Source organism: Nuphar pumila, chromosome 16 (assembly GCF_984573655.1).
Source record: "Nuphar pumila chromosome 16, dmNupPumi1.hap1.1, whole genome shotgun sequence".
NCBI classification, from domain to species: domain Eukaryota; kingdom Viridiplantae; phylum Streptophyta; class Magnoliopsida; order Nymphaeales; family Nymphaeaceae; genus Nuphar; species Nuphar pumila.
In genome coordinates this window covers 63781753-63809711 of record NC_143264.1, presented here as the reverse complement: position 1 = coordinate 63809711, position 27959 = coordinate 63781753, and the positions used below count along the sequence as shown (strand labels likewise).

The window sequence follows — 27959 nt, the reverse complement described above, 5'->3', positions numbered from 1 at the left end:
ACTTGTTAAACACTTGCTACCCACCCACTTGCTTTTCAAAACACTTTCCTCTAAGTTTCTAACATCCCTTTCATCCTCTTCTTCATTTGCCGTTTTTTTTTGTGTTTTTCATGTTAATATTTATATTTATCTTTTCTTCCCCCTCGCTTCCTTTTCGCTTCTCAAACACTCAATCGCTTGCAAAACAAGTCTTGCTTTCCACATCATACTACTTTTTAACACTCGCTTCCTCGCTTCTGCTTCAGGAGTGTCTTCTTCCTAATAACCATGTTGGTAACCCTAGGTGAACCATGGCATACTTGGGAAAATCATTAATGCAACAATTTTTGGCATAAGGACATTTAAGCAATCTAAACACATAGATCTAAATGATCCATCTTTAGGCATGAAATTACAGTTCACACATCTGGTCCTCACAGACCACATGTTCACATACCATACTCACACACCACATACTCCCTCCCATACCATATTCACAAACCTTACATCATACTCGCATACCATATTCACACACCTTACATCATACTCGCACCTAATACATACTCTCACACAAACACATACCACATACCACATACCACATACCACATACACACATGTAGACTCGGTGACATTACTTGGGACACTGAAGCGTCCGATTCCTATATCACTTCTGGTGCCTGAAGGTAAAAAAACTGGAAAAAAGAGAAAAACACGATTAGAATAATTTTCTCACTGAAGTTCCAGAAGCATACAGCTTTCAATTTTAATCTATAACAGTTCACCTCAAAGGACTTGCCACATCTTTCAAACTCTAGAATGCTGAGTGCAACTTCACAGCTCTGGGAAACGATAGGTTCCGGGTCCCTTGTGAATTCCTCAAGAACTGCAACGCTTTTATGATCTACGATTCAATCATGAACATAAATTAAAAAGTTCTCTGATGGAATCAGACATTATGTTACCTGTGAATGTTATCCAAGGGTCTTCAAAGAAAAATACATGAAGGGTATACCTGCAATAGAGCCAAGAGCTTCAGCAGCTTCATGCCTGACCATTGGATGCTCATCAATGTTTTTAAGTACTGTTGATAGTGCATCTGAAGCAGCTTTGTCTTGAAGTTGTCCCAGAACATATGCAGCCTGGCAAGCAATTCAAAATTTTAAACCCCATGAAAGCCACGACACACCAACTTGTTTCAATAAATGGCAGAAACAGAAAGAATTTAAAGACTTGTTCCAATGAATAGCAGAAATAAAAAGATTTTAAACAATGCTGTGATGATTACCGATACTCTTAATCTCATGGCAGAATAAGTTTGATCAAGCAACACAGCTATTATGAAAAACACCGCCAAACCAGAAAACCAACATGGCATACCAGTAGACACGGTGTGAACCAAAATCCATACTACAACAAACAGAAACTCAAGATACAAGGGACCGATTAAGTTGAGTTTGGAAGGATTAGCTTAAATTGGGCAAGCGAAACATGACCTTTCCATGTAAGAAGGATAAATGTGATTACGGCTACAAATAGATCGAATATGGGCCTGTCAGATAGAGTTCATTTAACGTGAGCGGATATGGGTCTGATTTGGCCGTAGGAAGGTACAACTCAGCTAACCCATATCTAGTTCCCAACTAGAGTAATCCACATCCAAACCAATTATATCTTGCACACACACACAGTGAAGGTGTGTATGTGTGCACGCGCAAGCTGGATATGGTTGGATGGAGATGTAGATTAGATTTTGACTAGCAATTTTGGAAACTAGACCCCCACCCATATCAAATTGGAGTTATATATATATATATATATATATATATATATATATATATATATATATATATATATATATATATTGGATCCATAATGTGCTCACTTTTAATGGGAAGCAGGTCCAGTGGGATCTCATCAAAGTCAGGCCCATTTTGGTATTAGGGACAAAAGGTGCTCCCAAAATGAAGTCGCTCCCTTTATTTTTTTTTTTTGGCAAAAAGGAAGCTGGTGTCGAGGAACTAGACCAACTAGTAAAAGTTGGTACTTAAATACCAATGCTTCTAGCAGCAGTAATCTTTGTCATTTTTTTCCACAATGACGCAATGTAAAATTCACGACACATGCCAAAAGTATGGTTATGTCTCACAAATATCATTCTCTGAACACAACCGCAACATACACATCAGTTCTTATGGTTGACGGGAAACAGTTTACATTGATAAATGACAGAAAAAAGTCACTTTCCAACTGCACCTGATAAATGCAGGCGTTAGAAGCAAAAATAAACAAAAAGAAAAAAAACACATTTTTTTTATGACGATGAACCCTCACCGAAGAAAAAATAAAAAATAGACAATAAGTTTGAAGCCTCGTCATAAAAAGAAACAAAAAGAAACACACGAAAAAAGGTTGAAACCACGATGGAATTGGACAGACCTCATGGCGCAGAAGAGCACTTCTAGCACCCAAAGAAGCAATAATAGCCTTAACAGCTTCTTCCTCTCCACGATTTCGAAGAGCAAAGAGAGCAGCGTACCGTTCATACAAGCCTTCCTCTTCATTCAAAAGAACATTCCTGAGATAGAAGGAAATCAAAGATTAAAAGTTAACAGAAAATTAAACTATATATGCACCAAGAAGGGAATATGTGCAGCGTTTGACAATGCAACACCTCAGCTGGTCTACAGAAGAAATGTGAGATGTTGGTAGAGCAGGATCGATAGACAGAAATGGTGATGCAACTTCCAGAGATGTCTCAGAACTACTAGGCATGCTTGCTTTCTCTGCTATCCGTCTTAGAGCCAGTTCACATGTTTGACGAACTTCTTCTGCAGGGTCGGAATCTAAACTTCTTTTCAAAATTGGGACGCTACTCTTCGAACCAATTGCACCAAAAGCTTCAGCTGCCTGCACCATTAAAGATTAACAAATCCAAAATTTTCTCCTTCTTGAAGCATAAAGCTGAAAACTTGTTTAATTATGTAGGTATATGAGCTTACTTTTCTATAGATTTAAATTTAACAACAACATTTTAAGAAAGGGTACCTCCTGGCGTACAAGAGGGTGAAGAGAAAGATCTTCAAGAACCTTCTGTAAAGCAGGAACAGCTTCCACATCTTGCATCTGACCCAATGCAAATGCAGACTCACGGGCAAGAAGATTTGATGAATCCCTGATTGCTGCCAATCCATAAAAAAAGAACAAGAAATTTCACCATTTGTTAACAAAAAGATTGACCAATGCAAGAAGTTCATGCATTGAACATGTCAAAAAACGACATTGACTTTATAAACAGTTTATCTCCATCATAAAACCGTCCTAAACACTTCTAGAAAACATGGCTACATGTGGGGGGAGGGGGTGTTTCTTTAAACCTGTACATGTATTCATCATTGCTTACGCACTAAGAACAGTACTTTGGATCAAATCAACTTAACGAGAAACCTTGAATTTTATTTCATCAAGTTTTAGTGCAATAATATGAGCCATTGTTTTTTTTATCACTCTAAAAAGACATCTAAACATAAAAAATGCCTAATCTAATACTGTTGGATTAACCACCACTAAAGTAGTGGTGGTTATCTACAATGTGGATACATCCTCACATACAAGGTGATCCTTCCGATAAATCAGCACAGGACCAGGGAAAACGGTTACGCAAACCGTTCCCACCCTGTGCCCTATAAATCAGAGGGTATCATGAGTTACCCTCAATCAAGAAAAAGTGTGTGTGTGCAATCTAAAAGAGGGAAGAGGTCTACTCACCGACTGTCTAAGGGAGTCTGCGCTCGTGGTGGATGCAGCCCGGCTGAGCAGAAAACCCCCCCTTTGCCTAATCGATCACCACCCTCTGCTCAGTGTTTTTCCTCTGCTCCAGCGACCTCCGATTTTTGGCAAGCGCAGTACCCATGGTTGCCTCAGGTACACAACACTCCCCCTATGTTTTACTGTTTTACATAACAGTTTCTCTGGTTTTGCCCTGTCATAGGGGAGGCAATCCCGGACGACCCCAATAATGGGTTATGGGCCCACACCCCGCATCCGTTGCGCGGGGTCTGTCTTGGTCGTCCAACCATGCAAGTCGTCGTGGGGCAACGCTACAACTAGTCATCGGCATCGTCGACTGTCGCCGTAGGGCGACAGACAGACAAAAAAAAAAGCAGTTTCAGGTTTTTTACTTGCGGTCATTGGGCTGCAAGAGAATCAGCCGTCGCCGGTGGCTACTGCGGACTGTCGCCGGCTTAATGGCCGGTATCTGTCCGGCGACGCAGCCGGCACAAGGGTTTCCCTACCGTCACGCAAGGAAAAGTTGATACGCCGGTCCGGGTTTTCCTTGAGGGTCGCCGGAAGGTGTGGCAGCTAGCTGGCAGGCGATATTGGTCGCTGGCATGTGACATCGGTCGCCGGCATGCGACATCAGTCGCCGGCATGCGACATCAGTCGCCGGCATGCGACATCGGTCGCCGGAAGGTGACGTCGATAGCCGACAAGTAGATGGGGAAAACCCCTCTTTTTCAGAAAAATCAGGTTTCTGTTTATGTTCTTTAAACAATGAAAGCGGGTTGGATCGGGTCAGGGTATGGGTTTGATCCGATTTATACCAGGTTAGACCTGGATCCGGTTCATGCTGGGTCCAACCCGGATCAAGTTAAACCCTGGGTCATATCTAGATCCAGTTACAAACCGGGTTTAACCCGGATCCAGTAAAAGACGAGCCCAACCTGGATCCAGTCCGATACCGGGTCATACCCAGATCCGGTTATGTACCAGATCAAACCCAGATCCAGTTATATATCGGGTCTGACCCAGATCCATATGAAGCCGGGTCTGACCCGGATCCACTTCAAACCAGGTCTGACCCGAATCTAGTTAAAGTCGGATCCAACCCAGATCTAGTTAAAGTCGGGTTCGACCCGGATCTAGTTAAAGCCGGGTCCAACCCGGATCCAATTTGAATTGGTTCTGACCCGGATCCAGAAGGGTCCAAGCACTATTTGGCCTAAACCGGATCAAGGACCGATTTGGCCCCTTCCAGAATCGGTTCAGAAACATTTTTAACCAGTTCCTTCTAGTTTCTCACCGGTTTCGAAATGCTAAGACCCTGTTTTCATAAATATAAGAAAATACAGAGATTTTGGCATACAGTTATAGGGTTTTTATAAACCTTTGTTCGTACTTGACACTGATTCATAAGGTTCAGACCCTAGGATAACCGGTTTGGGGCTATTTCAGACCGGTTCAGAGTGCTTTCAGACAGGTTCATGCTTAAGGACCTAGGGTTTTACCCATTTAATCTTGGCTTTTATTATTGTTCATGCATTTATTTGAAATTATGCATGCGTAAATGATTGTTTAATATTGGCATTAAGAATAGTTAGATGACTTAATGTATTCAAGTCACCTCAAAGAATTTCAACACTATCATACAGTTTAAGCCGATATTAACATTGTACTTAGATTCGTGAAACGATAAATGACCCAAATATAGTTTTATCATGTTTGAAATTTAAGTAGGGTAGAATAAGGTAAACGTGTCGAGATACATCACACATGTGTATCCAAAGGTACCTTGTGTCGATAGTCTAACTTAACAAAAACTTAGTTTTACCGAATATGGTCGATAGGCGAAGTGGTTTCGCGTGTCGGAGCTCTTACCAAAGTAGAACTTCGATGACCTCCTTCACTCGCCTGAAAATAAGCATATTAAGGGCTTTTATTCTTTTGCTTTTTCCATTAAAGTTTTAGTCTCGTACGAATGCTTCTTGATACATGTCTTTTATCGTGTAGTTTCTAGTTCTGTGATTTTAGATAGCTCCAGCTGTATACATTTTCTAGATGGATCGAATTTTAGTGATTGAAAAAAACTGTACTTTTTACATTAAGGTATATAGATCTGGATCTGGCCCTAAGGATAAAAAAACCTGCTGCTTTAACTGATCAAAGCACTATTGATCAAAAGACTGCTTTTGAGAAGTAGGAGCGCTCGAATAAACTTAGCATGTTGCTTTTGCAATCTAAGGTGGCTAAAAATATTCGTAGTGCCATACCACAATGCAGGACAAATAGAGAGTTTTTAAGTGCTATTGAAGCACAATTTGTGAGTTCAAACAAGGTCAGAGCCAATACCCTGATGTCTAAACTCATATCTATGAAATATACTGAAGAAAACATTCGCGAGCACATTTTAGAGATAAGGAACATAACGTCTCAGCTAAATGACATGAAGCTCACTATCTCTGATTCTTTCTTAGTGCATTTAGTTCTAGCGTCCTTATCCTTGGAGTACGGACCTTTCAAAATCTCTTACAACACACATAATGATGAATGAACGTTCAATGAACTTATGTCCAAGTGTTGAAGAAGAAGAGAGGTTGAATGGAGAGAAGGTGCAGAGTGCACATATGACTTCTCGTGCATCAAAGGTAGGACCAAGGAAGAATGTATTTAAGAAAAATGCTAGGAAGAAGCCAACAGAGGATAAGACATCCCAAGGCAAGCAATCCGACTCTGATCCCATAAAGTGTTTCTTTTGCAAGAAGAAGGGACACAAAATGATAGATTGCATAAAGTATAAAGAATGGTTGGAAAAGAGAAGTAGTTTGTCATTTGTTTCTCATGAATATAATTTATTATAAATTCCTAAAAATAGCTGGGGGATTGATTCTGGTGTTACTGTTCATATTTCCAACTGTCTACAGTTGTTCCTGAGTAGAAGGGAACCAACAATGCATGAGAAGAGCATCTATTCGGGAAACAATATGCGTTCACATGTGAAGAGTGTTGAAACCTACAAGATTACTCTAGATACAAGTATAATTTTGGATCTTTATGATGTCTTTTATATTTCATTATACAGTAGAAACTTAATTTCAATTTCGAAATCGGATAAATTTGGATATTGTTTTAAGTTTGAAAATTCTAAATTATTCATTTATAGAAATGCAATTGAAATTGGTTCTACATCAGTTTATGATGGTTTGTATAGATTGAACGTGAAGATCCAAACTCAGAAGTCTCTGACTTCTGAATACGCATTGGTTGAAAGTAAACGTGGCTTGATAAATGATAAATTTTACATGCTTTGACATCGAAGGTTGGGTCATATCTCTGAAAAGAGAATAAAAAGACTTGTAAATGAAGCGATTTTTAAGTCTTTAGATTTTACTGACAATGACCCATGTGTTGATTGCATAAAGGTTAAGCATACAAACATATATAAAAAGGGTGTCAAACGCAGTAGTGAGATATTAGAGATAGTTCACACAGATGTATATGGACCTTTTACCCCCTATTACATAGGCGAAAAATATTTTGTCACCTTTATTGATGACTATTCTCGGTATATGTATCTCTACTTGATCTTTGAAAAATCTGATATTTTTCAGATGTTCAAGGAATTTAAGAAAGAAGTAGAGAAACAAACCAAAAAAGTTATTAAAATATTCAGGTCTGATAGAGGTGATGAATATTGTGGTAGGTTTACTGAGATGGGGCAAAGGAAATGACCATTAGCGCGATTTCTCAAAGAAGAAGGCATTGTGCCTCAATATACCATGCTTGGTAGTGCCTATCAGAATGGTGTAGTTGAAAGGAGAAATCATACGCTTAAAGAAATGATCAGAGCTATGTTGAATTATTCAACACTTCCCATTAAGTTGTGGGGTGAAGCCTTAAGGACTGTTCTGCATATTTTAAATAGGGTACTTACAAAATCTGTGCCTAAAACTCCTTACGAATTGTAGACAGGTAGAAAACCATCTTTGTCGTATATGCACATATAAGGATGAACTACAGAGGCTAAGTTGTATAACCCTCACATTAAAGCCTTTGATCCAAGAACAACTAGTGGATATTTCATTGGTTATCCAGAGAGATCAAAAGAGTACAAATTTTATTGCCCATCTCATTCACCACAGATTGTTGAAACGGATAAGACAAAATTTCTTAAAGATGGTTCAGTAGGATTAAGTGCACTTCAAAACCTTGGTTTTGAGGAAGTACAAGATCCAGTTTCGTCACTTGTTAAGGAAAACACTGAAAGATACCATATTATTATTTCTAATAATGATGTTGTTGATGCACAAATCCAAAGTGAATCTATTGTGGACAATACGGAAGAGCACGAACAGGATGATCAAGTTCAATCTGAACCTGAAAAATGACCTGTTTGGAGATCCACAAGAATTAGGAGATCTGCCATACATCCTGATTATGTGGTGTACCTTCAGGAGCCTGGTGATTTCATAGATATAGATGATGACCCATTGACTTTTATGGAAGTTGTGGAAAGCAAACAATCTACACACTGGATAGAAGCCATGAAAGAAGAGTTAGACTCTATGACTAAAAATCAAGTGTGGGATCTTGTCGAGTTACCTAAGAGAGTAAAACCCGTGGGGTGTAAATGAGTCTTTAAGACCAAGAAGGACTCCAAAGGTAACATAGAGAGACATAAAGCAAGATTGATTGCTAAAAGATTCACCCAGATGGAGGGCATTGACTACAATAAGACATTTTCTCCCATCTCAACTAAAGAGTCAATGAGAATAATTTTGGCCCTTGTAGCTCATTATGACTTGGAGCTACACCAGATGGATGTGAAAACAACGTTTCTCAATAGGGATCTGAATGAAGAGGTATATATGGATCAACCTCTTGGTTTATCTGAAAATGATCGTCTGATTTATAAGCTCAACAAATCAATATATGGACTTAAACAGGCCTCTTGACAATGGTATATTAAATTTTCCCAAGTCATTGTGACTTTCGACTTTACAAAAAACATTATTGATCAATGTATATACCTTAAAAAAAGTGAGAGTAAGTTCATTATATTGATGTTGTATGTGAATGACATTTTACTTGCAACCAACAATATAAAGTTGCTTTCAGAGACAAAATAGTTTCTTGCATCACATTTTGATATGAAAGATATGGGTCAGGCTGCTTATGTTCTTGGCATTGAGATCCGTTGAGACAGAGCAAAAGGTTTTCTAGGCCTCTCTCAGAGATTCTATATAGATAAGGCGTTAAAGCGATATGAGATGGAAAATTGTTCTCCTAGTTCAACACACATATCAAAAGGTGACAAGCTGAGCCTAAAGGATTGTCCACACGACGATATTGACAAAGCACAGATGAATGCTTATCCATATACATCAATTGTTGGCAGCTTGCAGTACGCGCTAACATGTTCTCGACCATATATTTCTTTTATAGTAGGGGTGCTTGACATATTTTAGTCTAACCCAGGTTTAGACCATTGAAAGGTTGCCAAGAAAGTCTTGTGGTACTTGCAAGTGACAAAAGACTATATGTTGACGTATCATAAAGTTGATCACCTCGATGTCATTGGCTACTCAGATGCAGACTTAGGAGGATGCCTTGATAGTAGAAAGTCTACTACTAGGTATGCCTTCTTACTTGTTGGGGGCACGATCTCTTGGAGGAGTGGGAAGCAGATGACCACTGCTGCCCACACCATGGAAGCAGAATTCATAGCATTGTACGAGACTACCTCGCAGGCTATATGGTTAAAGAACTTCATATCACAGTTAAAGGTGGTTGATTCTATTGGGAAGCCACAGAAGGTCTACTATAATAATGAAGCTGCGGTGTCCTTTTTGAATAACAACAAAAGTACTACATCGTGTAAGCATATGGAATTGAAGTATTTTGTTGTTAAAGAAAGGACGGAGAATCATTTAGTGCATATTGTTAATATTGGTACCAAAGAGATGATCACTGATCCTCTTACTAAAGGGCTAACACCAAGATTATATTCTGAACGAGGATGAACTTGTTAAACTCTTTTTGACATATGTATATAAATAAAGTGATCACTTTCAGTTCTTGATTCTCATTTTTTTTGTTAATCTCATAAGGATTAGAGATTTAACTAAGGACCTATAGAATAGAATAAAAAGGTCATTTTATTCATCAAGTTATTCCCATAAGGTTTTCTGGTTAAAGGGTTTATCGTCGGATCAAGTGAGAGAATGTTGAATTAACCACCACTAAAGTAGTGGTGGTTATCCACAATGTAGATACATCCTCACATACGAGGTGATCCTAACGATAAATCAGCACAAGATCAGGGGGAACAATTACGCAAACCGTTCCCACCCTGTGCCTTATAAATCAGCGGGTATCATGAGCTACCCTCAATAAAGAAAAAGTGCATGTGTGCAGTCAAAAAGAGGGAAGAGGTCTACTCATTGGTTGTCTAAGCTCATGGTGGCTGCAGTCGGGTGAGCAGAAAATCCCCCCTTTGCCTAATCGATCACCACCCTCTGCTCAGCATTTTTTCTCCGCTCTAACGATCTCCGATTTCTGGCAAGCATAGTACCCATGGCTGCCTCAGGTACGCAGCACTCCCCATGTGTTTTACTGTTTTACATAACAGTTTCTCTGGTTTTTCCCGATCACAGGGGAGGCGATCCCGAACGACCCCAACAATATGTTTTCTGCTATGTAAGCCATAAAGAATACATCTATAGGTTCAAATTAAGTAAACAACCAAAACTTTGTTCTTTAAAGCTGTATAAGACGTCCTTAGGAGATAAACTGATAAGGAGCTACTCTCTCCCTCTCTCTCTCCATGTATATATATATATATCACACAAACAATTAAATATTAAGGTGATTAAACTATAAAAGGACCAACTATTCTTTTTGAACAGAAAAGACAAAATATTCACGATGACAAAAAATGGTACACGATGTCCTACGCAGCTACCTTTATAAAATGTAATGTTTTGTTAATTTTTTATTTTTTGTTAGATTTTTATTTATAGTTAATATTAATTTTTGCATGTATGCATATACATGAATAAATGATTACAATCTCTTCATATTATTTTGTTGAATTTTTAAAATTATGGTTTGGAGAAAACTAGTCATCAAAATAAATATTGAAGTACTGGATATAAGAAAAGCGATTAATTATGATTTATCCCATTTTTTCAATTAATCACAATTTGATGAAAATTTGAAAGTCTAGGTACAATTTCATGAAAATTTATCAAGGATATGACATCAATTTTGTTATGTTCCGAGGACCACAGGTAGGACTGGGTTCGAACCTAATTTCGGGTTAGGTAGGGTAGGCTAAAATAGGTTCAGGTTGGGTTTTGACTGGGTTTGATAAAAAAATTTGGTTCTCCCAATTTACAGCATATAAAATGCTGAAAATTTAGGAAGGGCTTCTAAACAGGTTAAGCTAACTTGGGTAAAAATATTCAGATAAAATTTTGGAAAGTTCTAGGATTTTCTAGGAACTGAATTCTATTTGTATTCTCCCAAACCTTAGAGATTAATTTATTCCTCTCAAAATACCTATAAAAAAGATATGAAAGATTAAGGTTAGGGATATAAAAATAGGGAAACACAAAACGGGATTGAGTCATTTCTTGCTCTCTGCTCCATTTAGCACCAAGTTAGATCTGAACGCCATTGGATCTGTATCATCCCTTCCTTGGAACTTGCCTAGTCCGCCAGGCAATAAGTGACTTGTCTTCGCTTCATCCATTTGCCGAGATAATGCATCGACTACCCTATTCTCCGCTCCCTTGTATTGCAACTCAAAGTCATACCCCCATCATCTTTGCTACCTATTTCTTTTGGATTGGGGTAGTGATCCACTGCTCCATGAGGTACTTGAGGCCTTTGTGGTTGGTATGGACAACAAAGTGCCTTCCCATAAGATACAACCTCCACTTCTCAAGCACCAACATTATTGCGAGCATTTTTTTTTCATAAGTGGAGATAGCCTTGGTGTGGTTGGAGAGATTCTTGCTTAAGAAAGCCAAGTGATGGCCTTCTTGCATTAACACCATCTTGGCTTCATTGTTACAAGCATCAGTCTTGACCATAAACTCCTTGGAAAAGTCTGGTAGAGTCAATATGGGCACCTCACACATGGCTTGCCTGAGCCGTTCAAAAGCAAGCTCAAACTTGTCAGACCAAGCAAAATCATTCTTTCTTCAACATAGTGGTCAATGGTGCATCGATAATCTCGTAATTTCTTATGAACCTCCGATTGTAACCGGTAAGTCCAAGGAAACCTCTAAATGCCTTGAAGGATGCCAGTTTTGGCAAAGAGAGCATCACCTCTAATTTTTGGGATCCATGCTCACGCCTTGTTTGTCAACAATGTGGCCAAGGTAGGACACTCTTGAGTGTCCAAAGGTACACTTGGACCTCTTGGCCTTGAATTGGTGCTCCTTTAGGGTTTGTAGAACAACCTTTACATGTTCTAGATGCTCTTCCCATGTCCGGCTATAGAGATATCTTGATTGGGCGAGAGAGAGACACCAAGAGAATTGCGAGACCTTGATTCTCTTTGCCAGCTTCTAGGGTGCTGTCTAAGTATGGAGTGCTCATCTCGGTCGTCATGCTCCTCTTCATGAGATCTGCTGCCGCCATCCGTGAACTGGAACTAGTTCTGCTCTTGCATGGTTGCTTGGATTTGTTGCAGCTGGGTGAGGAGGATTGGAGACTAGTTTCACAACTAGTCATTCTTGTTTCAAAACCCATCTTCGAGTTGTAGCCATCAACCAACTTTTAGATGAACTCAGGGTTCATCTATGGTGAATTCTCGGTACCTTTTTTGGGAGGCATTGGTTTACACTAGGCTTCATTCTGATATCGGTTTTGTGATGTTCTTGGGACCACAATTAGGACAAGGTTCGAACATAGTGTCAGGTTAGTGCAATAATATGAGCCATTATTTTTTTATGGCTCTAGAAGGATATCTAAACATGAAAAATGCCTAATCTAATACATGTTTTCTACTATGTAAGCCATAGAGAATACATCTATAGGTTCAAATTAAGTAAACAACCAAAACTTTGTTCTTTTAAGCTGTATAAGACATCCTTAAGGAGATAAATTGCTGAGATACTCTCTAGATCTCTCTCTCACTATATATATATATATCACAAACAATTAAATATTTAGGTGACTAAACTATAAAAGGACCAACTATTCTTTTTGAACAGAAAAGGCAAATTTTCACGATGACAAAAAATGGTACACGATGTCCAAGGCGGCTACCTTTGTAAAGTTTAATGTTTTGTTATTTTTTTTATTTTTTGTTAGGTTTTTATTTATAGTTAATATCAATTTCTTCATGTATGCATATACATGAATAAATAATTAAATCTCTTCAGTTTATTTTGTTGAATTTTTAAAATTATGGTTTAGAGAAAACTAGTCATCAAAACAAATATTGAAGTACTGGATATAAGAAAAGTGATTGATTAATTATTATTTATCTCACTTTGCCAACTAATCACAATTTTAGGTGCAATTCCATGAAAATTTATCAAGGATATGACATCAATTTTACGATTATTTAAAATTAGTTTGAAATTTATTATTTCAACCGCAGCTTTTTCATTGTCAAAATGTGAATAGCGGCATATGCCGATTAATCATGATGTTTAATTTTACCGATTAATCACGATTTGCCTATAGTAACACCTCCAGAGGAATTGGTGAATTGTTTCAATCAAAGTAAGGAAACCAAATTATCAATCAGAAACTCCCAACACTAGAAGAACTAAAATAAGAACTGTCCAAGTAGCTGAATTCATTACCTGCTAAATTACCCACAAACAGTCTCCAACTACCATAAAAATGAAAAAAAAGATAAAAAAAGAAAACGCATGGAAAAGCATCATGCATAAACAAGTTCATGCTTTTCCACACAAAAAATTGCATCAAATCATCAGTCACGATACCGAAAAACATCGAATTAATACACTGCTAAGTGTCCGAGTTTCGAGAAGAAGAAACACTAGAAAGCATGATGAGAAAGAACAGAAGAAACAAAAATTTCAACCGAATTTAAACGGAAAATTACGGGAACACGAAGAAATCGAGGTTGGAAATCTATGGACCTTGAACGAGAGCATGGCGAGCGGCGGGGCCCCTGAGGTTGCTGAGAGAGAAGAGGGCCCTGAACCTCTCGGTGATGGGCTGGCTTGGATCGACAAGCTTGTCGCAGAGGAACTTCTCCGTCTCCGGTGACACCTCGAACTCAAGACCAGAAGCCATCGATGGAACCAAAAAGATCACGCCCCACCACGGAACGGAAGATCGAGAGAGAGAGAGAGAAAGAGAGAGAGAGAGACGTTTTAGGTGGGTCTGATGCGCAGAGCAGAGCGACAACGAACGTTTGAAACGGCTACTGTAAAAATTGCGGTGTTTTATTGCAGAAGATTTCGTTTTTCCACGAAATTTCTTACCCACAAAAACTCCTCCAAAGTGAAGGATGAGGTGCGACGTGTTGGATTGCATGCATGCATGCAAGCGTGAAGCAAAAATGTTCGTCAGACCTAAAAGTAATGTTATAATAAGGGTAAAATGTTTAAAACTTGTTTGCTTTTGAAATGTGCGAATCACTCTTGAGGCAAGAGCATTCCTCCTTCGAACCGCGTGAAGGTACCACCACATGTTGGGTTGCATGTAAGCGTGTTGATCAAAATTTTGTCATTAGCAAGACAAAAAATATTGAATATAAATAGACCGTAGAGGTCGTTATACTTGGACATTATCATCCCTCGGACATCGGATCTGATGAATCCGAAGGATTTCGGTTCCATTCGGTTTCGTTTGGAAACTGACAGTAGGATGGAAATTATTCATTTTAAAAAGTAAAAGCTGCGTGGCTATAAATTCCTTAGGCCTCATTTGTTCCATTCCACTCACACCTGGTTTTTACCGTAAATGAAACAAGCATGATGGTGGGTAAGTGTCACACACGTAGGCCTCAATTTTTCCAAACGTCTTATCAATTTTATATGTAAATCTATTCATACAACTTTCTTACAAAAGCTTTTATATGAGCAGACTTGCATAATCTTTTGAAAATCCGTACCTATTCTCACATAAAGCCTTTTCATTACACGATAATCAAACAAACCAGACCGGGGACTTTTAGAAGTCATAAAAACTCAAAATGAAAAAAAAAGTTTGGCCTATAAAAAGTTTTTCAAATGTATTTTCGCTTGATTGTGTAGCATGAGAAAAAAGGAGTGAAAAAATATTGCCTAAAGTGAGATGAGTGTTAGTGAGGGTGGTGGTGAGGTGTGATGAGATGAGTGGTGAAGAGTGTAAACACTACAAGAAAAATGCGAAATAGCGACGGATGATATCCATCGTTAATCCATCATAAATTCGTCGCTGAATTGTTTAGCGATGGCTTAACAACGAAAAGCATCCGTCGTATAATCTTGATCGCTAATTAGCGACATAACTGATTTGTCGTTAATCCATCGCTAATTAGCGACGGACATGATCTATCGCTAAATAAGCACATATTTGGTTTTGCGACAGATACATATCCGTCGCTATTTTAGCGATGGATTACATTCTGTCGCAAAACCAAATATTAGCGACGGATAATATCCGTCGTTAAATCATCACAAATTTTTTTTAAAAAAAAATTGTTTGAGATATAAATATCGAGAAAAAATTTCTTGTTATACAATTTATATAAGCTGTGTATAAAAGATAAAGTAGACATAAAAAATATATATACAAAATAAGTGAAACAAATTTAACACAAGTTACAAGTGATTAGTTAATTTTGTGGTGTTGCATGTTAAGAATAACATGTATGCAATACAACACCAGAGTACTGTTAGGAAACGTTCAAGCAAGAAAAACGAAGAAAGAAGAACAATCAAACTACAAAGAAGATGAACACATAAATTTACGTGGAAAAACCTCCCCTGAAATCCGAGTGAGAGTAAAAAACCATGGCCGCCCAGAGATAAATCTTATTAATCTTTTGAACAATACAAGAGAGAAAGGAAAAAGAAAGACTTTATACAAGGTAAGGACGACAACCCTAAACCTAAACGAATCAGGTCTGATCCATAAGAAACTAGGTCCCAAACAAAAGCCCGTAAAAAAATTTTCTTCTGGGGGGGGGGGCGCTGCCCCCCTATAACCCTCCGCTAGGGGCGCCCCCCCTGGACCCTCGCCCGCTGACCGCGCAATGTGATCCGCGATGGGGGGAACCCCCGGACCCCCCCCCCTCTACTAAGGGCAAAAAACACTAAATCAGGCTCCACAACTCATCAAGTACAAGTTTCAGTGTGACATAAATACAGGGAAATGATGGCTGTTGTGATCACATCCAAATTCAAATATCAAATTCCATATGTCTAAACAGTGCATAACTACATTTTTATACTTTATATCAAAATTATTACATATAATTTTTTACAATCACCAATACATAACTTTGATATACAAAATAAAAAATTTCATTTATCCAAAAGAGGAAAAGAACATAACGTCATTGTTCCACAAAATACCCATAATACAAATACATAAGTAATATGGATTGCTATTGCAACAATTAACAACACAACAATAATATGTAAAAGGGCCCAAAGACTACTTTCTGGTCATAAAAGTCTAATGAAAATGCATAGCAGTGACATGCAATTCAACACAATGGACAAAATCCTTACAACCAATGTTAGAAATTTAGAATACTGACCACTCCCTGCTATTTTTTATTATTATTGATGCTGGATTTGAGTTCTATTCTTTCACCAATGCTACAATGAAATTCTTTAGCTTACATAGTTTTTTATCTTTTTCTGAGTCAACAAGGATAACATCTGCTTTGAGGCCCTCAAGACCCAAAGAGTAAAGCTCATCAACAGAAGGAACGTTGTGAAATAACACTTTAAGTTTTGATTCCTGCATGATAACATATAAGATCAATGAGTTAGAAGATGGGTACCATAGCAAAGCATTAGTAGCACCTATAACAATAAAAATATATATGTATTTATAGGAGTGAAAATTTGCAAGCAGAAGCATGAACCACAACATGCCCATGCTTGATGATGAATAGTTCTTTTAGCTATATGATCTCCATGGCTTTTAGCAGCTAAGAAGAATTCGATGAAGGTACTTCAAACATGCAGCCGTTGATATTTAATACTTTATTTATAAAACAAAGAAACCATAAGGGATCCTAAAAAAAATAAAAATACAAAATAAAAGATCAACAAACTCATGGGCACTGCAAATAAGATTATATAAAACCAGAAAAAGCAGGTAGACCAAATCCCACAATAAAAGCCAAATAGCTGACATATATCCACAATAAAACCCAAAAAGCTTCTAATGCCCAATCAATAAATAACATTGAGGTTCAGTCCTTTTATGTTTATAATAGTCTAAAAGGAAAGAAAACAACCCTCTACTACATTATTTTCATCCTTACATTTTTTCTTTACTCTTCCTTTCTCTATTGTTTCCTACCATCCTCCTCTTCTTCTTCTTCTTCTTCTTCTTCTTCCTCATTTTATGAAAAGAAACTTAAGTCACCAAACACATCTAATTATAGTCAATTTGGGGGTTTACCAATATCTTTCACAATAAGCAAACATGATGAGATTTTTGAACAATCAATTAGTTTTTTATCAATAAGGTTAATATATAAATTTTCAAAATCTTATGCCTTATTCTTTTCAAATAATGTGAAATTAAAAAATTAAAGAATCTTGTCATATTTTTAAAAGATCTTCCATTGATTTTATAGAATTTGTGGGTCAGATCATTATCTTTTTACAAAAAAGATTGTTAATCTTTTCATATTTGTAACACCATGAATATTTTAGTTTTTCAAAATTGCAAAACATAAAGTTGCAACAGGGTTATCACCCAAAGCATATCATAGTACTACAGTTTTCAATATATTGCAATAATTTAACATTTACTTTGTTTTTTTTTAGTTTCACTAAGACTGTGTAAATTGAGAACATGTTGGATGTGGTGGCTGTGGATGAGATTTGCGCACTTGACAAAGTCATTTAATTCATCATTGTCATTGTCAAGCACTGTCTCATCTGTCGTGTGCATGAGGTCAAGTTTATTCATCTTACCTTTTTCTTGAAGAAATATGTATTTAAACTATTATTAATATTCAACTATTTCTTTTCACCCTTGCTCTTTTGTTGGTTCTATTGCTGAACTTCCCATAGCCTATGTATCATGAATTTATGTTGAACAAGATAGCTCCACCAGTTAGAATCACACTATCTTAACCAAGTGATACCTCGGGTTCGAATCCCGAACAATGCCTAGCTTGACCATCAAACTGAAGGGAAGAAAAAAAAAACAACTGTGACAATGAACACCACTTTATTGCCTCCACTCATCCATCATAAACAAATCCCACTAGAAATGTCCTAATAAATTCAATCATTTTGCATAATATAACTAATTGTTATTAGTTACTAAACAATATAATTGTAAGTCAAAGTGATTGTTCCAAACATAAGCATCCATGTTGTGACTACACAATAAAATTGTGAGTCAAAGTGAATGTTCAAAACCTAAACATCCATGTGGTGAAGATCCGACCTTTGATCTATTTCAAGATACAAAATTGTTAAATCAAACCAGAATGAATTCAATCATCTTAAAACCAAGAAAGTTCACAGAACAAATAAAAATAACAAAATACTATACATAAGTTAGAAGAAAACTAAGAACAAGTGAGAACAGAATAAAGATTCATGTTAATGAAACATCTACACATTTATAGAAATTTAATTAAGATACAATTCAAATTTGTCATTATAAATGAGCAAACAAGAAGCAACTAAAAGGAATCTAAGATTCTAATTGGTGGCAAAACTTTATGACAATTAAACCCTATTAACCTTATTGACACAATATTCACAAATCAATACTCATTCCTCTTAAATCTGAACTAGATGACTGAATTGAAAATGATATTAGGAAATACAAAGGATAATAAGAAAAAAAGGGAGCCAAAAAAAGCTAGGTTGTAGGGTTTATTATCTTATGACTTGATGATGGTAAGTAGGTCTCAGGTAATTAAAGCTCCCAACACATCCTTCACTATCGAGGGTGCTCGGAGCTTGACAGGTATAATGAAGATCTGAATGATTGTCCTTATAAATTTGATGGTGCTAGCAATTGATGGATCAACAAATCATACAAGCAGACCAATGTACAATTTATAATGTATGAACAATTAGAAGTTATCAGCCAAAACCAATGATGCTCCATAAGCAAATACATGATGGCATAAACTCATACAAATGAACAATATGTACCAATTGTGAAAGACATTGGTAAGCATCAATATACATGAAAAAAAGGGATATTCAAACCCAACACTGAATCAACTCATAAACCCAATAAAATTAAGGAAACAAAGACGAAAGCAAATGAAGTCTTTGCTACTCTAATGAAATGTGAAGTAAGCTGGAGCTGACAGGTCCATGAGGAATGAGTAATGAATTCATGGAGGCGGTCAGATGCATCAAGAAAGCATGAGAAAGGAATTAAAAAAAAATCACTCACAGGAAGTGATTTGATTTTTGTAAGTGGTATTTTAAAATATTATTTTATCGTTGAAAGCGTTTTGGAAAATCACCAATCAAGTAATAAAATCGACTTTCTACGAATGTGGCAAGTATGGATCGAATCCTTAGGGAACAAAATATACTCAGATTAAAACTAAATATTGCACTTTATTGATATAGAACTTGTTCAATTACAAAGAATATTACAATGAAGTCAAATTTGAACAAGAACGGAAAAGAAACACGCAGTGACTTAAGCCCGCAAGTGCAAGGGCATTTTTGTCCTTTTATTGATGTGACGATCAACCCTGGGACGAATTGCTCTTACTGCAACTTAATATCATCTGCACGATATAAAAACGAAGTTAGTAAAACTATTTATAAAAATTGAAATAACTATATCTGAATTAATTCTAAAAGTAATCGTTAATCTAATTCTACATAAAACAAGAAACTATCAGAGCTAATTCCCTAAACTAATTATCCTAACACTACAATTAACTCTGGACTAATATTAGAAACCTAATTAAACACTCAAAATTGCAATTAAAAAATTTATGCAAAATCACAAATGACTATTTTGCCCCCACACTCCATGAAACCCTAATTTCTGATAGGCGGACGGAACATGAATCATAGATGGCTCAAACGAAGTTCGATTGGAGTGATTTTTGTTACGTTAAATTTCTGACAGAATCAGAAATTCAGCAAAGCTTTCGGATTCTAAATATCACTTCGGGAGCTCCAGATATAGCTATCACAAATTCAAACAAAAATACGAAATATACCTATTTAGAAAATCTAAAATTATGAGAGGCAAAACCGTGACAAAATAAACTCTAAAATGCTAATTATCGAACTAACACATGTGTACGCTAATTCTAAACCTAATTATACTGATAATCTATAGAAAATGGTAATATCACAACGGAACCTCATCTCACAATTCAACAAACCTGGCTAGATATGCGGTTCTAGCCGGTTTTGGTGTAGGGGTCAAAAACCATTGCGATAAAGGTCTAAAACACCAACAAACTCTATTCGCACATAACTACACTATTTAGCAATCTGAATTCTAACTAATTGAATTCAAAAACTGACTGAAAACACAAATCTAACAACTATACTATAGTTAGGAAAATACTCTCAATCGACTAGAATGATCCTAGTCGATTTGTGGGATTTGGACCAAACAAATGCTAAAAATGCTAATGATCACTAACCTAAGTTATCTAAATTACTTAACATACTGTATACTAACTAATTATAGTCCAAACATTTATTGGAAATATAAATTTAACCAAAAATTAATAAAACTAACTAACTTCATAAGGCTAAAATCAACTATCAGAGAAATAATGCTAATTAAAGCCAATACACGAACTACACTAGTTAATGAAACTAATATATCATACTGATATACTCACACATTAACAGACCAACTAACACTAAGCTACAGCTAATCAACCGAACATCCCTAATTACGCAAAACTAAAATCGGGTAAAATAGAACAAACATCTAAGCTATGCCAAAACAAGATCAAAACTGATATTTAATGGAAACTATATTGCTATACTCTAAAGACACTCACTAATCAACACTTGAACACCTACCGAAATGCAGTTAACACAGAAGTCTAGCATTCCATATGCTTCATGCGAATTACCTCAATCGGTCGGAATAGATCTAACCGGTTTTAGGGTAAAATCGACCACCACAAATCTATGCATGGACTTCCGATCACAACATAGCTAATACACCAAATAATCCTAACGTCCCTTACTGACTAATACAGGGTATATGAGCAACATCCTGAAAACATAACTTTACTAGCTACTACTCATATCCACCCTAACAAGCAAATACTAGTATCGACTAGACTGAAAAAAACCTCACTAATACTAATACTAAAATTATTCTAATTAGCAATAAAACTCAACAACTAACCTAACCTTATACTAAATTGATCAACTAAGCAGCTGCTTAATACAAGGAATCAACAATTAACATCTACTTACATAGAAACACCTAAATTGGGTAGGGAAAGTCTACCCGATTATCGCTATTTGCATTCATCTAAAAAAATCAAAACAGGATTTTCCATTTCTACAGTGCTAATAACTACTTAAAAATGTATATAAAACACAACTCATTCACACTATTTTACTGAACTAACATCTGACATAAAACAACTTCAGCCGACTAGAATCAATCTAGCCGGTTTTATAGCTAGAAGGAAAGAAGAAAAAAAATGAATCCAAATGAATGCTAGCAAAGGAAAATTAACACACATCATAAAATTACCTACAGCCTACGGTGCTGGTCTATGCACCACTAAACTTAAACTAAAGCTGGAAACAGAAAAAATGCAAACAAATAAGAAATCAAAGCACACGCTAGGTTCTATCTAGAAGAAGGAGGCAAGAAGACTTACCGTGCGCCACCGGTAGTTCGAGTGAAGGGATGAATGGTTCAAGCCAAGGGGACGTCCCCCAAGCTGCTGAATGATGCTCGCTACTGATGCTGCAAATGGCTGATGCAGAATTTGTGAAGGCACACCCATTTGAGGGAAGAGAGACACCAGTTAGAGGAGTCCGACAACCCAAAGGTTGCAGACGGCACAACCACTAGGCATGGCATTCTTCACAGCTACTGCCCTGCACAAAACATCACACAGCAACCAACAAAAAATGTTAGCATAATACAACAAATGGAGAATGAGAAGGAAGAGGAAGAAAGGGCGGTGAGGAGAGGCGATGGTGGAGCTCCCCGGCTGAGACGATCAATCGGTTGGGTGATGGAAGGTCTTGGAGAAGAAGAAGAAGACGAGCTGGAGGAGAAGAAGAAGACGATGAGGAAGAAGGAGAGAAAAAAGAGGGCGAGCTGAGCAGCGTATCTCCCAAGGCAGGAACGTGAAATATGGTTTTAAAACTTGATTTTATAGACAAAGCACATTTTTTTGGAAATTCCAGAAAAAGGATTAAAATGCACTTATTGGATAGGCACCTATTTTGAGGAGGTTTTTAGAAAATGTTTTTTAAAAATCATAAATGGGATGAATTGGATTGGATCCATTTTGTTTTGCACTGATCCATGATCCAGTTTGGCCATTTGGATCCAATTTGTCCCGCCTTGCCCGAGGTCTGACCCGCTACACTGTAAATGCGATATTTATTTCGTTTTAAGTCCGATTTAAACGAAATTCGAACCGTAGCTCAATCATACCTAAATGCATCTAAGTGAGGGTTCTAAACTTATAAATGATGCATTTATGAAATAAAAATATATTATATTTATGAGTAATTAACGCATCATCAGGAAGTACAAAATAAAACCCATTAGGAATTACTCCACTAAAAACTCCAGTTGCCCACAGTATATGTGATGCTGCTAGAGATAACAACTTATCTTGTTCATGACTACAAGCAGAATCTCTGGTACTCAAGTTTTCCTCTAGAGAACCCAAAGAAACAAACTAGAACCTTTCCATGAAACCAGAAGACGGTCAGCTGGCACTAGAAGTCTCTGATTCAGATGGAACAGGGTCTCCTGTTGCTTCCTCCATCTCCTCATGGATTGGCTATATATTAACATCTCGTCCCACCAGTCAACCCATGAGAAGCATCTCAAAGTTCATAATGATATCAACAAAAGGCTTAACAGGAAAGGCTTCTATCAGCAAAATATTTAACAATCTGGAAAAATGAAGTGGCAAAAGTAGATGTGAGTCACTGGGAAATGAACCGCTGTGGTGGATCGTGCAGAGGGTGGTAAAGAAGGGGGCGTCCGACAATGGTTGGGGCTCCCGGTGGCATGGTATCAGCATCAAGTCACAATAGGGGTTGGTTTGCCTCTGATCGACGCCTGAATAGGGAAGAGCAGGGGAAATGGGAAGAGGAGGTCACAGCGGTGACAGTCGCACTGGTCTTCGGTAGGCTCCCAAATGGACACTTCATGGTGGTGGCTCACTCGGCTTCCAACGTCGGCAGTGGAGGGTTTCAAAAAAGAGGCGGTCGCCAGAATGGCGTGGCGACTATGCACCCGTGGGTGCTCAGATGAAAGGGGAAACACATGAGAAAGAAAGGAAGAGGGGAAATGAAGAAGGGAAGGGAAATGAGAGAGGAAGGAGGGGAAGACAAGAGTCGGCCGACGGGGGTCGGCGATGACATGGCTCCAACTGGTCTGCGAACGAGGAAGAGAAGGCTCGGAGGATGGCTGCATACAGTGAAAGGGGGAAAAGTGCGGAGGGGTGAATTTTTTTTTGGAAAAGTAGGTCAGTTTAAATCGAAAAGTAGCGACGAATTAGCGATGAAAAAATTTCATCTCAAAATCCGTTGCTAATTAGCGACAGACAAATTTTGTCGCTCATCCGTCGCGGAGTTGCGACGAAATTTGAGATAACATGTTTTTGTTGCTAATTAGCGACAGATTTTGAGACAATTTTTTTTCGTCGCTAATTTTGCAGTTAATTTCAATTTTAGGGACAAATAGTTTTCTCTAGCTAATCTATCGCAACTTTGCGACGAAAATAATTCGTTGTAAATTTTCGTCGCTAATTAAAGTTTTTCTTGTAGTGTAAAAATGATATTTTTTGGTAGAAAACATTCTTTTATCTTTTTGAGGATTGTTTCCTATAAAAAAGTTTACCTTGTAAAAAACTCTCTCAGCTAAAATGTCTCTTTTATTAGAAAAAGTCAAAAATTTATACAAATTTTCATTTTGCATTACTTTTCCTACATCATTCTCGCTTTCAAAAGTGCCCTTAGTGTAAATGTAAATACAAAGGACAAAGAGTGTTACTTCACTTCTCAAATGGATAAACACCCATCTATCAATTTTCCAAAGGTTCACCACCAAGGTAGTTTGATCAAGTTTTTACCAATTGCATAAACTCTCATACCAACCGCTAGTTGCCAAACAAAGCCAATTCCAGCTAGTACTAACCATCCCACCAAGGTAGTTTGAACTCATTGGGTCAAGGTAAATTTGTGTTTGATTAACAATTTGAATTTCAATTAGAAGAGATCGGATTATACAGGCAATATAACCCATCGAAGGTGATAGTTGCTAATCACGGTCCTAAATGGGCTTTCAAAGAGTTTTTTTCATGTATTACTTAAATCTGATCATATTTGACATAATCGATTTAATAGGAAATAACACTTGCATCATGTTTTTTTTCAATAAAAACCATAAGTTTTTAAACCTTGAATATTTAAGAAAATCTTAGACGACCATTTTTTTAAACCTTATAAAAACCTACTTGTGTCTCAGAATCAAATGATTCACGAGTCGATTCTTATAAAATCAAGCATGCAACACACATCTGTACAATCAGATTTAAAGAATACATGAAAAACCCTTTAAAAGCCTGATTAGTACAGCAATTAGCGAAAAAAATAGTTAGCAACTATCACCTTGTCTCTATTTCTCTCTTTATATATGGTTATAATTTGGTGTTATTTTAAGGCATGAAACTATTGAGCTGAAAATCATAAGTTCAAGTTTTATGGACTTAAACTAACCACATAGATGTGTTCAACATAGTCTTTTTGTTAAGGATCAAACCTTCGATCATGTTATTTTGATCTAAACACACCATTTTTTGAGTTGTGAAATTGTAGTGTATTATGAGCCATTACTTTTTGAAGCCCTTAAAAAACTTACATATCACAATTACAAGATTCAAAACTCATTTTCTACTAATAAGGTCCAATATAAAAAAAAAAACATAAAATTATAAAATAAAGGTGATTTGTACTAAACAGTAGCACCAAATATTAACCATATATATAAAAATAGACGCACTGTTGCGTGCGGAATGCCCGTAAAGTGGCTCTTTAACGGTAGTAAGGAGTACTCCCATCAAAGGGTATTTGAGTGGCTTTTTAGTGTGTGACTTTTTTTTTATTACATACGATCCAATAACCGCATGTTGTCCGTTGGTTGTTCACCCGATTTGGTATAGTCAGCTATACCCTATTACTAAAAATCATACCTGGAGTTGATTAATTTTGGCCCGATGCTTCCCAGCAATCTTGGGCTCACATTATGGAAGTGACAGTTCCCGTTGGGAACTTGCCGAAGGCCATGATGGTTTAACATGGAGAGAAGTTCCGACTGGAGATTTCCCAAGATCGTAAAGATGAAATGCTTGCTCCGTTCAAATGGACTCTTCTAGTAGTTTTTTTTAAGGGAATCCTCAAGCACATTGAATATTAGTTTGCATTTTAGGAACTTGGTTCCTTATGAAAATTTGCTTCCTCAATCAGATTCTCTTCGGTTCTCTTGCTTTGAGACATGACTCGTATTCTAAGGTGGTCCTTGGAAAGTAGGGGGTTGTACCTTGGTGGCACATTCAAAGGCGTAGCTAGGGGGGGGGGGGCAGGGCTCCCGCCTCCCGAAACAGTTAATTTTTTTTTTAAAGCCCAGTCCTACCCCAGCCCTGATTCCATATGAAATAGATTTTTATCCATTTTTGTAGCCCAGCCCAGCCCTGACTGCAGCAAATAGTTTGATTTGTCCATATGAAATAGATTTTTATTAATAATTGTAGCCATTTTTTATTTTATCTCAATTTTTTTTCGGGGACGCTGCCCCCGAACCCCCGACTATTGCACATATTTTTTTTTTTGCTACACCCTTATTTGCCCCCCCCTCACATGAATCCTAGCTACGCCCCTGGGCACATTAATGGGTTCTGGGTATGAAATTGAAATTGCAGGCATCAAATCAGGTTTCTCTTTGAATTTGGCTCATAGGTAGGGATGACAGTGGACTGGGGGAAAACGGGGCTCCGGCCAGCCTTGCCCCGTTTGGACTGGGGGAAAACGGGGCTCCGGCCAGCCTTGCCCCGTTTAGACTGGGGATGGAGGACATGAAACTGGGATGAAGGCTAAAATCAAAACTCGTGCAGGGATGAACTTACGTTTTCTCCCACCCCCACCCCATCCACGATCCCCGATAATAAAATAACTAAAATAACTTTAGGGATGCTAGTGGACCGATGAGAAATGAGGCCTCACCCCGTATGAACTGGGGATGGAGGACATGAAACGGGGGTGGAGGCGGGGATGAAGGTTAAAATCAAAACCTGTGCAGAAATGGAAGGCGGAATTTTAAGACGGGGCAGGGCTGAAGGGTCCACTGCCATCCCTACTCACAGGGTTATCTATTGAATGCTGGTCTAAAGTCCTGTTCGAAGGAATTGCTTCTTGATATCGATGGCCACACTTGTACCATGTAAAGGTGTGCCTCAGAATCTGAGTAGCCATTTCCACTGAATTTGGTTCCCAAGCCTCAGTTTGAAATTGCAATTCTTAACTGTCATACCAGATAGTTTACGAGCAGAAAATTAGATTTTGCTCTGAGTGTGGTTCTATGAACCATTCCACTGTGACATGCCCCGTTCGCATGATTGCGACTAAGGAGAGCGTGGAACCAGCATCGATCCCAGGATGAAACAGGTCAAAATACATTGACGCACCAGACATATTCAAGCTCATAACCAAAAGAAAGTGCAGGACAATCAATTCTTGATCCTATCCAACCTAGAAAAACAAGATGAAGCAATACTTCGGTCGTGGATAGTGATGTTAGTGACAGTGGTCGGATATGAATCCTGTATTCCCCCCATGTAATTTTTTTTTCATTTTTCTGTTCCCTTTAACAAGTAGGGGTCTGTCTAACCCCAGCTTTCTTCGTTGATAAAAAAGCTATACCCTACTCTCTCTTTTTGTGTATGTATATATTGTCACACGCTTAAAAAGTGAAGACCTCTGTGACTCACCCTGGTGCTGCCCAACACCGAAGAAGGCTTTTTTAGTGCACTGCAAATGCGCACAAGCAATCACTTAGAGGGTGCATAGGTGCATACACAAGCGCACACACCTACAATCACATAAGAGAGAGAAGGTAGAGAACATGAATGAAAGAATGCATAACTTCATATAGTAAAAGAAAGTGTATATAAAGGGATCCCATATCTTTCTTTACACCGGGGATCTTAGGGCAAAGTTAAAGAAAGCAAAGAGGTAATTACATTAAGTAACAAGCTAAAAAACTTAGCCGTTTGGAATACACTCCCTCACCTAAGTTGGTGCCGTCCTCCACATCAATCGGGCATGGTACTCCTTCATGAGCTGGTAATGCTTTCTTTCATGTTGTTTCACTCTTGGATAATCATTTTCACTGTACCAAGTACTTTACTTTGCAGATATAATTGTTGCATTGATTGAGGATCACTTCTTGTTCTTTGCTTGTTGTGTTGGTTGCTGAAGGTGTGTTGTGGAATGGGAGCATGTTGAGGTATGCTTTGTTGATATTTCTCATCTTCATGGAATAATTTTTGGATAGATATGCGAAAGACTGAATGTACCTAAAAATTTGCTGGTAAGTCCAACTAGTATGTCAAGTTTTCAATACATTTCGTGATGGTGAAGTGGTCATCATATTTGTGAATGAGAGCTCTATGGTGACTTCGAAAGATAGTTGTGTGCTCAGGGAAGAACTTTATCAACACCTTGTCTCCAACGCGAAACTCTACAGGTTGACACTTTTCGTTCACCCATTTCTTCATGTACTTTATCATCTTGTTCAGATATGCT

At 37.6% G+C, this 27959-nt stretch overlaps 1 protein-coding gene across 1 annotated transcript; it reads right to left on the bottom strand.

The window, feature by feature from the left end:
- Nucleotides 1–569: 569 nt before the first annotated feature.
- On the bottom strand, nucleotides 570–14040 carry LOC149813364 (deoxyhypusine hydroxylase-B-like). The gene is made up of 7 exons (XM_089991112.1): nucleotides 13884–14040; nucleotides 3025–3158; nucleotides 2651–2886; nucleotides 2416–2554; nucleotides 992–1118; nucleotides 762–880; nucleotides 570–671 (listed from the first exon to the last, which is right to left on the bottom strand). Exons 1-7 carry the CDS (start codon nucleotides 14038–14040, stop codon nucleotides 639–641), a joined length of 945 nt encoding a protein of 314 aa, XP_089847238.1. The 3' UTR covers nucleotides 570–638.
- Between the last annotated feature and the right edge of the window lie 13919 nt (nucleotides 14041–27959).

Coding starts and splice junctions, on each gene's coding strand:
- LOC149813364 (XM_089991112.1), bottom strand. CDS start 14,040: ATGGCTTCTGGTCTTGAGTTCGAGGTGTCACCGGAGACGGAGAAGTTC. Junction 2,887..3,024: donor ACCCTCTTGTACGCCAGGAG/GTACCCTTTCTT, acceptor TTAATGGTGCAG/GCAGCTGAAGCTTTTGGTGC. Junction 1,119..2,415: donor GTGCTCTTCTGCGCCATGAG/GTCTGTCCAATT, acceptor ATTGCTTGCCAG/GCTGCATATGTTCTGGGACA.